General features: G+C 42.6%; 1 protein-coding gene across 4 annotated transcripts in view; it reads right to left on the reverse strand.

Moving 5' to 3' along the window:
• Positions 1 to 12,369, reverse strand: part of prkar1b (protein kinase, cAMP-dependent, regulatory, type I, beta) — a 65,023-nt gene that overhangs the window by 36,691 nt on the left and 15,963 nt on the right. For all 4 annotated transcript variants that reach the window (XM_079642919.1, XM_079642921.1, XM_079642918.1 and 1 more), the window contains one exon: positions 11,277 to 11,368. In XM_079642919.1, coding sequence (XP_079499045.1) covers positions 11,277 to 11,368 — 92 coding nt within the window. The remainder of the gene's footprint in view (positions 1 to 11,276; positions 11,369 to 12,369) is intronic.

A 12,369-nucleotide genomic window follows, 5' to 3' on the forward strand; every position in this document is an offset into this window, starting at 1 on the left:
CCCGGGCCCGGAAGACGAGGGAGGGGAGGGTGAGAAGATGACTAGATGGAGAAAAGAATGAGGCATCAACTGTAGAGATGCTTAAGGCTAAAACTGTGCAGTACTCATGTGTATGTGTAAATGTGTATGAACCCCATCAAGTTGTGTAGCGGGCAGTGAGGTAATAGGTGCACCGGGTGCATCGAGGAGAGAGGAATAGTTGACATTCAATAGCTGACATCTGACTGACGTAAGGCATTCCCTGCTGTAAACAGACGGTCTCATCAGACACACAGCGTTCAGACCTGGACAGTGTTGAGCAACCCACTAGCACCTCATGTTTAATGTGATAACACCCTGGAATGCGCTAATGTTAGCATCATGCTAACTGGAAACTTCATTTTGCTGTTACAACAAAGCATGGAAACTTGCTGGATGCAATGAGTACCTTATTTTTTCTAATTTTAAACAGCTAGGTTTCATGATTATTGTTTGTAATCAAAACACTCCTTATTTAATTTAAACGCGTCTATCAAGATGTAAACCACCTCAAACAAATATAAAAGCTCTTGAACTAAGCAATGAAAGTGTAGAAAGACTTTTTTGTAAACCGAAAATGAAAAATAAATAAATATTCAAATCAATTAAAATAAACACTGGACATTATCAAGACAGGCAGTGACTTACGATCTTGTTTGAAATTCATCTTCACAAAACAGCTTTGGTCAAATCACCTGCTCCATAATGGCCTAATTGCTAAAACTCAAGCTCCATTAGACATTTAAACCAGCATGGAAATGGGCTGAGCACCTCTGATCTAAATAAAACTTGACCACAGTGACACCCACAAACCAACGACGAGGTCATGGGAGAATTAACGCGCTATAACAAGACTGTTGTCTGTGCCTGTACACTGGAAGCTATCACAGTAGCATAGACAAAGCAGACGGGATGTATACAATAGGAGGCCATGGGCCAACTAGGGCTATTCTGTAGGGTGCTGGGCTGCTCTCTCTCCGTGAATGTGAGGTGGTCAGTGTGTGGGACGAGCTCTGGGCCAAACTGAGCTAAAAAAGCACTGAAGGGTAGAAGGAACATCACGTCCCCACAGCAGGGGCAAATTCTGGGTAGGAAGTCACTGTCATGCACACTCCCACATTTACCCTACATGTTCATTATCATGCAATGAAACGTGGCACTGTGCACGATCACAAACGCCCTGAGTGACATCTTAGCAATGTACTTAACACGCACACAGATTGGGGTGAGATTGAGCTGGTTCACAACGTCTCCCACTGTTGACATTTGATCCAATTGCAACGCAGATCTAAAGCGTAGGCCACTTTCTTTTTTTCTCCTTTCTATTTTATTGCACTCATGTGCGTCAGTGAGACCTGCTCACACATACATGAACGTTGTGTCATTGTGCTTGATTCAAACCTGTTCAGCAGTTTTTCAGCAGTGTGCAGCATTCAAACATAACATTAAGTGAGTGAAATAACCATACATCCTGCGTTACTGGTGCTCCCACTACTTTTTATGTCAAGACTTGTCAAAATAGTTTTGTAGCACAAACATTCTCTCACTCATGCTCACACACTCACACACTCATATACACACCTACACACCTACACACACAGTTACACACACATTCACATTGATGGTGTAAGCAGCTGAAAAGGCAAGGATGAATCATGGTAGGCTGGAAAACTGTCCTGCACAGACTCTGGGGTACATTTTTGGAGGGGATGCAACTTTCTAAAAGCTCTCCAGACACTACTACATGACTCACTACTTTGTAAAGAGTTGGATGGAGAAGTGGATGGAGTGAAGGATAGAGAAAGATGACAGGGGGCGGAAGAGGTAACAGGGGACTAGTTAAAAACACAGCAGAGGGTATAAGAGAGGACAAAAGTTTCCAACAATCTGCACAGTGTGTGTGTGTGTGTGTGTGTGTGTGTGTGTGTGTGTGTGTGTGTGTGTGTGTGTGTGTGTGTGTGTGTGTGTGTGTGTGTGTGTGTGTGTGTGTGTGTGTGTGTGTGTGTGTGTGTGTGTGTGTGTGTGTGTGTTTGCACTTGTTAATGTCCATGTCTGTATATCTGTACTATCTTGTAAGCATGCATGTACATATGCAATATGAGCTTCCTGCAAATGATATGTTTGTGTGTGTGCCTTGTTGTGTTCATGGGCGTAAAGGTTAAGTAGTCTGAGCTGAGGGACAGATGCAGTGTGCTGGGGGAGGTGAGGCTGCTGGCCTGTTAGTTTCTGTGCTGGATGATGGTGGGGATGGTCGAGGTTCAGTCAGGCCTGCAGCTCTCCTGTGGAGAGTGACCTCATCGCCTGGCCCCTGGCATTGTGGCAGCAGCACAAAGCCATGCAGGGGATGGAGAGAGAAGACTGTGGGGGAGGGACTGGATGTAAGTGTGGATGTATATGTGAATGAGTCTGCATGACTGAGAGAGTGAGAAAGACAGGAAGAGAAAAAGGGAGAGAAAGTGGTGGATTCTGAAAAGGGGAAAAAGAGGACCACCGGGCTCTCAGGAAGACCGGGGATGAGAGCACACAGAGAGTCAATGAGGGGAGTACCAGACAGGAAACACAAACATACATGCAAACAAATACACTTAACAGCACACAACAGAAACCTGCTCATTTGTTAGTGCTGTTATTGCGTAGCCTGCCATAAAATACAAATCTCAGTCCCAGTCACATTAGTCTCACACCTGAACACACACAGAGAAACAGGTTCTCTCAATGGCGGGAAAAGTAACACAAATAGCTACAATACAGTCACGCAAGGGACTTCCTCAATAGTGTCTACAAAATCACGATTCTAACGGGAGAAGACAAACAGACATCCATTCAGTGCCACTACATCCTGTTTCCCCTGCACCTCAAGCTGCCAGGAAGCATTCAGGGTGTCATATAAGAGTAAGTTAGTGTCCAAGCATGTAGGCAGACAATGACTGTGTTCTTGTTTCCAGTGCAACTGTCTGACTAGGAAAAGCTAAGGAAAGACTCAAGAGAGTTCATTTCTGTATTATCTGTGTGGCAAAAACACCCCCTAGGGGCTGCTTTATGGTAACTGCACATTTTGAGTGTCAATGTGTATTAGGGCTTAACCTAACAATTGATTTTAAAACTTTTTTTTGTCAATAATATTTCAGAAAGATGTTCCCCTTCAGTCTTGTCTCTTCAGTCCAAAACCCAAAGATATTCAGTTAAATATGATATAAAACAGAAAAGGCAGGAAATGTTCATATTTGAGGGACTAAAATGCATGAAAGATTACTTAATAATAATAATTAATAATCAAAATAGATAACAATTTATTGTTTCTTTAAGTAATAATAGCAGCAGCTCTAGTTTCCATGTAGATGGACATGTACAGTATGTAGTATGTGGCTGTAACTATGCATTTAGTCGTAGTTTACCAAAACATTTGTTTTATTCTTTTAGAAATTGCAAGCCTGTGTTTCGAATATAAACCAATTCCCCAAAGCACAGACCTAAAGTTACACATCTATTGATTCTAATGAGAGAGCTATCAGATATGAGGATGAGAGTGGTTATAATGTGATAAGCCTACGCAGCACACTATCTCACATTGCATCCTCTTTGTTGTTTTGTCCCTTCGCACAATCCTTAAATAAACTGCAGCTGGAACTCGAGATGAGGCGGATCTCTCTTGGGCACTTTTTAGTGTCTTTCACTTTGCTATTGTTTGTTTGGGTTTTCTATCTCTCGTTGATTTATTTATTATTGTTTTTACACCTCCACACACACACACACACACACACACACACACACACACACACACACACACACACACACACACACACACACACACACACACACACACACACACACACACACACACACACACACACACACACACACACACACACACACACACACACACACACACACACACACACACACACACACACACACACACACACACACACACACACACACACACACACACACACACACACACACACACACACACACACACACACACACACACACACACACACACACACACACACACACACACACACACACACACACACACACACACAAAGACAAAGAGTGCCAGTACACTAAAGATGTTCCCTGTCCATCGGCAGGGGCTAGTGGGAAAGGTGCAGAGGTCAGGGTTTAGGGGTCAAAGATCATCTAATCGGTCACTTCATCAACTCATTACTCTGCTTGTTAATTAGAGGATTAAAGCAGGCAGGATGAGGTAAGCATCACCTCTTTCCAACCCTTCCCCCTATTGTACCCATAGCTGTAACATCTTAACTACACCATTTTAAAGTTCTGCTTCTCTCATATATATATATATATATATATATATATATATATATATATATATATATATAACAGTTGGGTCCTGGCCTGAAAATATGTTACAACTCCTGTTACCAGATGGCAGTATTATTTTAGAATATTGCAAAGTCTGCCAAGGCGGCTCGAGGAATGGGATTCACAGGGCCTCCTCCTGCCTGCCAGAATATTGATGTGGTTGCACTGACAGCAGAGCTTCTTGTGTCTTTGCTGTCCCCAGGGGAGTGATTTCTGGTACTGTATGAGGGAATTAGACTAATGCACATGTAGAGAGGAGATCTACGTGTCTATTTGTTTTGTTTGTGTCAAGGGAAAACTAAATGTGTTGCTGACAGATTACCCAGAGGAGCCTCTTCCTCTTGTATTAATCCCTCTCTAAATGTGACCTCAAATGATTGCTTCTGTGTCCGTCCCAGCCTGCCTTGCCTTCATGGTTGCACTCACGCATTAAGTTGGAGATCATCAAGGTCATTTTTTCCGAGTGTGCAGAAAAGCTGAAAAAACAGACGGACAATAACTCATACAGTACACGCTCTACTGCTATCATACATCTCATTTCATATAGTATCACTTCAATAGAAAGTTAGATAAGGAACACTAATACGGTAGGAACTAAAAGAATGAGTGTTTAAACAGGCGATAGCGCTACTGACCATATTGAAAGACTGATTTACAATGGGCATTCAACCAGTGGAAGTGGTGGGGTGATAGGCAGGCAAATCTCATCAAGGGTGCACCTGGACAAACAGGCTCTGCGCATGCATAGGTGCAAATAAGCGCGCACGCACGCACGCACGCACGCACGCACGCACGCACGCACACACACACACACACACACACACACACACACACACACACACACACACACACACACACACACACACACACACACACACACACACACACACACACACACACACACACACACACACACACACACACACACACACACACACACACACACACACACACACACACACACACACACACACACACACACACACACACACACACACACACACACACACACACACACACACACACACACACACACACACACACACACACACACACACACACACACACACACACACACACACACACACACACACACACACACACATACATAAACTTGACATCCATATCCAAATGCAAAACCCTCAGTTATCAGCCTGGCATTTTCTTGTCAAAACCTCTAATCTGAAAACTATCATCTAAGCGCTGTTTGTTGGCTGAAACCAAAACAGAATAATCACACATGCAGATGGTTAGATACGATAACAGTTTGAGTTGATGTGATAACAACTCCAGTATAGTTACAGTGTTGAGACAGGTGGTTGCATGCTGGTTTGAGTGTTAGTAAAGCAGGCTTGGCACAATGTGAAATAAAACACCTGTTCCCAGCTTATCGTGTGTGCGTGTATGTCTGTTCGTGTGGGCATATCATAATGGGGTCATTATAGCAGCTAATGGGAAGCAAATAGAGGGGTCCACCCAGTAATTCAGACATCAGTTCAGGGACCAGCCAAGGTCAAACAGATAAACAGACGGAGAGACTGTCCCCTAATCAGGGACGTGCACAGGTACGGGCTAATGTTGCCCGGGCAACGGCCTGTTTGGCCTTTTTGGCTGACCTGCCCCTCTGGAGAGAGCGAAAGTTTGTTTTTCTTTTGTCTGTTGTGGCCGAATCAACATGATAAGCCCACAATTAGTATTGTAGCGTCTCGCTGCGGGAAACACACGTTGTCAGCGCTGTCATCTGCCGGTGCGTTAAGACCACCTCAGTGTCGGATTTTGGAAACTTGATTTTGTGTTGTCTCATGGCAGTTAGTGTATATGGGACAAACCAAGGGACTTTACTTCCTCTTGATACCGTCAGTTATTTACAAAAAAACACCTAAATATAGCCTACTTGTTGTTATTATCTTTTCATCTGTAAACTCCCTCAATGGGGCCGCTCGCTCTCTTTTCTTGATCGCCCTCTCACGGGTGAACAGTTCACTGTCCTGCTTCATTGTAGGATTTCGGCCATGTCTCTACCACTTTAGTTTGACCATCTCTGTTACTAAGTTATGGAATACTAAATAAATAAGTAATTAGATACCTTACCTCTACTGCGCTCATAAAGAATGATAAGAATACAAATAATGTGTATTGAACTGGTTTCATTAAATAGTGAGTTTATTTAAGGTAATTAGTTAGAGGCCCTATTTTATCAGTATGTCTGGACTGCACAGCAGTTCCAATGGTCAAAGTACATTAGAACAGAATTGTCCCCATTTTGTCTTTAATATTATATTAAATTACATGTTACTTGTTAGACGCTGTTATCCAAAGCGACTTACATACTCAATACTGTGGACAATCCCCACAGGAGCAATTTGGGGTGAAGTGTCTTGCCCAGGGACACAACGACATGCTGACTGCAGTGGGGTTTGAACCTGTGACCCCCTGATCCCAACACCAACGCTCTATCCACTGCGCCATATACGCCTAATAGTTACTAACATTAGATATTTTTGGTGAGATATGGACCGCAAAAATAAAAATGTCCCTGGTTTTCATTTTTAAAATCAAGTCACCGAATGCAAGTAGTCGCCTTAGCTTATTTTGTTATGAGATGTGAATTACTGTTGAATTTAGTTGATGTAATAATTGTTTGGTTTCTTTTACATTAAAAACAAGTTACCATTTTGAAAAGGTCTTATGTTTTTTTACAGGGGGAGGCCCTTTTTCCAGTTTAGAGCAATAGCCCCTCCAAATGTCTGCACGTCCCTGCCCCTAATGGTGGATTATAAATTCATTTTGCTTACAGCTACAGTATTTCTTAGAATCCATTGTATTTTTGTTCAGCAAAACTAAAATATTCCTTACTTTTCATTTCATTAACACTACCACAATGCCTAGTAATGTATTTGTGTTCTTTAAGGGAATCTGAATAACTTACATTTCAAATAGTCTATATACAAAAAAGTTTGCGTAATTATCTCTTCATACCTATAACCCCCTCAGTTTGCCTTTTGATTACATAAAACGTGTAGAATTTGAAATCTGGAAGGCAAAAAAGTGAGTTGAGGTTTGACTTCCAGGCAGCTGAGAAAAGATGGAGTACACACACACGCGCGGCTGGTGGAGCTCAGAAACGTTTGGGCCATAAAGTTTGACATATGGAATGGTGTGTTAATCAAAGACTTAGCGCTTCCAGCTGGAGCAGCCTCACTGGGAACACAGTCTGACATGCATACTTGAGAATGTCCTGCCTGTGTGTGTGTTTCTCATGATAATGTATTGTAATCCCTGTCATCTTTTGTAGTGAGGGGTGGTATTTGTGGGCTTGGTTTTGCACTTGTGTGTATAGAGTGTGGTTGCAAGTGTTCTATACGTTTGTCCTCCTAAACCTATCCATGACTTAACTCTTTCAATCTCCATTCAACTATTGTTTATATAGTTTACAGCAAGGATTTGCATGATCTCCTCTGAGAAAGCTGACTATTGAGAGGGATGAAGAGAGCAAAGAGTATGGATTTAAAAAGGAGAAAGAGAGGCAGGAGCACATAGACTTGCAAAGAGCTGGAAAATGTCCAAGGAAAGTTAACCTCGGAAATGTCTACTTAAAAAGCAAAATCATTTGATATCAATACTATTTTAGTCATACAAAAGGTAATTTAGTACACCATATATATTCAAAATGCATCTTTGCTTGAATATATATGTATTCTAGAATGGAACAACGATAAAGTAACATTTCCTCCAAGGATCAATAAAGTATTTCTGATTATGATTCACTTAAGCAGAGTGTTTCGTTTTTTTTGGGGAAAAAAAGCTTTTCACTTTACTCTTAATGCCTTTCTACATTCTGTTTTCATTCTCCATCCAGATTATCTCAAACACAAACAAACTAAATGCTGAAATCCGTACATTGCTGGCAATAAAAGCTGGGGAAGAAAACATTTACAAAACGGCATACGATCAAAGCCGGACCCTAGTGCTGTCTTAGTGTAAATAACATCCTGCCGACCTAAGATTCCCTACTGGATATAGTTTTTCTCCAGAATGGCCCACACTTGAGATATACACCACAGTATAGCATCTCAGCCCCAACGCAAGAGTGGTGGAAAGCTTCACAGCTGAAATATATGAAGTGCATGTATACACATGTGTGACTCTTGGTGTTTGGAGGAGTGGCTTCAACACTGGAATTATTGCAATACAATCTAATGACATTGATTTAAGCACGTCCGAGCAATACACTTAAAAAACCCTTGACATTATTGTGACCCAACTTTCAGCCATTTGTAAGGACAAGGAAGCTAACACACACTCCTGCAGTTCAGCATTACAGTATGTAGCATGTTAGAGCAAGTCAAGGAATGGTTTAACAACAAAGTTATTAAAGTTTCGATGATTAAATTTGTCAGTTTACTTGGTGGTGGTCATTGTGTTCAAGACATGCAGATATTAATCTTGATCCATGTAGAAAACGACATATTTTGATTGGTTTCCAAGAACGAGATGGATTGTGCTATAGACTTAAACTGCATACTGATGTGAGAATACAGCACAGTGTACTCCTGCTGCAGAAGCAAACAATTTGACAAGAAAAAAGCACATTTGAAAGAAGAAAAGACAGCATTGTCTCTTATTCATCTCGGTAACAAAAATGCAATGCTTACAGAACAAGCACAGACTTCCTGAATTCCTAGAGAGGCAGATAAGTAACTTAAGAAAGGTTAAGAGAGCATAAGACAACATGGAAACAGAGAGATACAAAGGGAAAAAAGTGATGAAAGGAAAAAGAGAGCATTGGAGAGGGCAGGGAAACAAAGAAGGGTTTATTGTGTTGGATCCTAGTCATTACTGAAGGAGGCAATAGCATAATATAGTGCTAATGGGGGAACAAATCGTGTGGTGTTCAGCTTACATAACTGCTGAGTAACTAATCACACAAAATGTGTTCTTGACACACAGGCAGTTTTATGGCATCTCCTTTTAGCACTCAAACAGAAATAGCCATTTGGTAAATGTTTTAGGGAATTTACTGAACAAAATATAAAATATTTGTTTTGCTCTTATCCAGCGATGCATGCCCTGAACCATCACCTTTCTGTCTTGCAGAGGCCTATACTAACAGGAGCAGTGGTCAACTGTCACTACCTTCTCACCCAATGAGACCACATGTGCAAGACTACCTGATGACCCAAATGGCCAGCTGTTTGCAGAACGAGGTAGGAGAAGGGAGGGGGTGCAAACCGAACGAGAGAGAGAGAGAGAGAAGACTGTGCAGTGAGACTCCATCTGCTAATGTGCGTCATTCCTTGACAGTTCTGGCACATCTAAAGAAGCCAATGTACTTCATGCTGGGACTTCATCAATGCCAAAGCAGAAGGCATCAATGTGCAAAAATGATCGCTCTCAAGCTTGTAGATATTTATATGCTGCTATAGGAGATTACCAGTATTGTACATCAAGTAGGATAAGCTAGAGTCGCACCTTCTCAGGCAAATGTTTGTCCCAAACCTTATGAGAACATGTGTTCTCTACAGCATTTAAGCAATATGCAGAGGCCTGCTGCTTGCTGTGTGCCATTTTTTCAGTCATTCTTGAGTACCACATTGGCCATACATCAATACACTTCTGTCTTCAGGAGCAACAGGAGCAACAACCGCACCACAACCGCAATGTGACCAAGCACCCAGTCAGCCGTCCAGCATCGTCAGCAGAAAGTGAAGAGTGAGGAAAAACAGGAAGCGTGAGGGAGGCTGTCAGAGCGACGGAGAGAGAGTTAGATGACAGCATAGCCAACTAACTGCCATGTCACAATACAATCCAGCAAATCAGACAAGCTTTTCCCTAGCTTCGAGACTTCAGCACTGCGGGCTGCATGTTCACCCACAAATGACATAATAACGAGTTCCTGCACAGCATTAATGGTTGATGCTAGCTGTGTGTAGCGAGACAGCAAACATGACAGCAAGCCGAAAAATGTTTACATCATGCATGGTTTCATGGGCCGATGACAAAGTCTTTACATAGCGTGGCATGCCAAGAGGCCTTAAGTATATTAGAACCTCATGGTTTACGGTCTACTGCCACATATTTTTGTGGTGTAACTCTAATCTGCTGCATCAGCCACCCAAGAACATGGTTTTTCAGACTGTCCGGCTCTATCACATGTTGCACCCTGCTCGGGCCTGCTTCTGAAACTCTGACATGCAATCAGAGGCCTGCGTGCCTATGCCAAGGAAGCACGGTGAATTTTCAACTGACAAAAGACCGAAAAAGAGTGTGTTTTGGGTTTCGTCTGTGGAGGATTTAGCCAACAGGAAAGCTCCGGTGTTTTCCTCTCCATGGGGCATAATGGATTCTCCCCGCCAATGAAACCCTATTCCCGCTGCCAGGCTGGATCGCCATCACTGGAGATCTGGGACAGATGGAAGGATGGCTCGAGGGTGTTTGAAGAGATGAAGAATGTGAACGAACAAGATGGGAGGGAAAAGAGAGGGATAAAGGGAAATTGGCATCCCTTTCTCTCCGAGACGAGTATGGAGAATCGTTGATTTCTGAGTGTGTATGTCAGCACCACCGCCCACATCTGAATTCACAACTCGATACTGACATATAGACAGCGTACCATAACAACCAACCAAACAACCCATTACAAACACACAGACATATCCAGCTGCTCCCTTCCCCACCCTTTGCTGCATACCCCTCCTCTTCTGCTACAGCTGTCCATGTTCAAACTTCAATCCCTCTGCTCACTGGAGATGCTCCCAAAGCAGGCAACACTGGCACACAGTGGCCATGCGGGCAATACATTCAACTGGAACAATGGCCTGTACATGATGTTATCTGCTTACAAACGTCCCATTTTGATTGCTGGCATTACACTGGGTGTTGTGCAAACATCTACCATCTATTAAATGTGTATTTGTCAGTTGTACCTTCTCTCATTGTCGTCCAGGTGAGCAAACAGCACATTCTTGGAGATGGCCTTGGCTAAGGCGGTCATGGTCTTGTAGTCCTTTGGGATCACCTGTGTGGACAACGCGATAGTATCCATTACATTAAGGGAGACTGCATCAACACAATGCAGGTGGACAGATGGAAAAAAAACAGCACTAAAACATAATAGTCCGACTTCAAAAGCAGACTAAATTGAGTAATTAAAGAGCAGTTTATTGGCAAACTCTAAAAGGAATATCCCACACATGTGTCCGTGTATTTTTGGGAAAGCCCATCTGTTCAGGGATTACACTCAAAATGTCACAGAGCTCTTAAAAATTCACAAGAGGCTTGAACTCATTCATAAAACATGCATTTTCATGTCCTAGTACCGTGTGTGTGTGTGTGTGTGTGTGTGTGTGTGTGTGTGTGTGTGTGTGTGTGTGTGTGTGTGTGTGTGTGTGTGTGTGTGTGTGTGTGTGTGTGTGTGTGTGTGTGTGTGTGTGTGTGTGTGTAAAGGGAATGGCACAGTCTGAAGCCACAACAAAGCCACAGATGTCTGTATTTATAAACCTAACTTAGGCATCCTAACGTAAGATCCTTATGCCATGGGATGAGAGAGGCTAAAGTAAAATAAAGAGAGAAGGAGGAAAAGTTAAAAGACTAAACTAAACTCTTGTTACTACAGCATAAAAAGAGTGAGTGATGCATGTGTGTTGTCTCTAGTGGTGAGGGAGAAGAGGGGGTAGGCTGTAATTATGTTAAAGCAACAGATGTCTCCACATGAAGACGACCACGCAGCACTGTGCACAACATGCACACTACCACATCACATAGGAAGAACAACACATGTATCTATCTGCAGTATGGATTATGGAGCCTGGCCACTCAGTGGACAGAAAGAGAAAGAGGCTGGTCTCTGTAACCCAGAAGTCATTCTTAGATTCAGATTTAAGGCTCATCCACTAAATCATCGTTCATAAGAGTTCCATTACTGTCACCCAGAGATCATTATATGTCAGGGCACTGTTCTTTACAGTTACTTGTCAGTGCGATGTCTCGATATTATGTTCCAGCCAATTGGGGGTGGGC

Source organism: Notothenia rossii (assembly GCF_949606895.1).
Source record: "Notothenia rossii genome assembly, chromosome: 8".
NCBI lineage: Eukaryota > Metazoa > Chordata > Actinopteri > Perciformes > Nototheniidae > Notothenia > Notothenia rossii.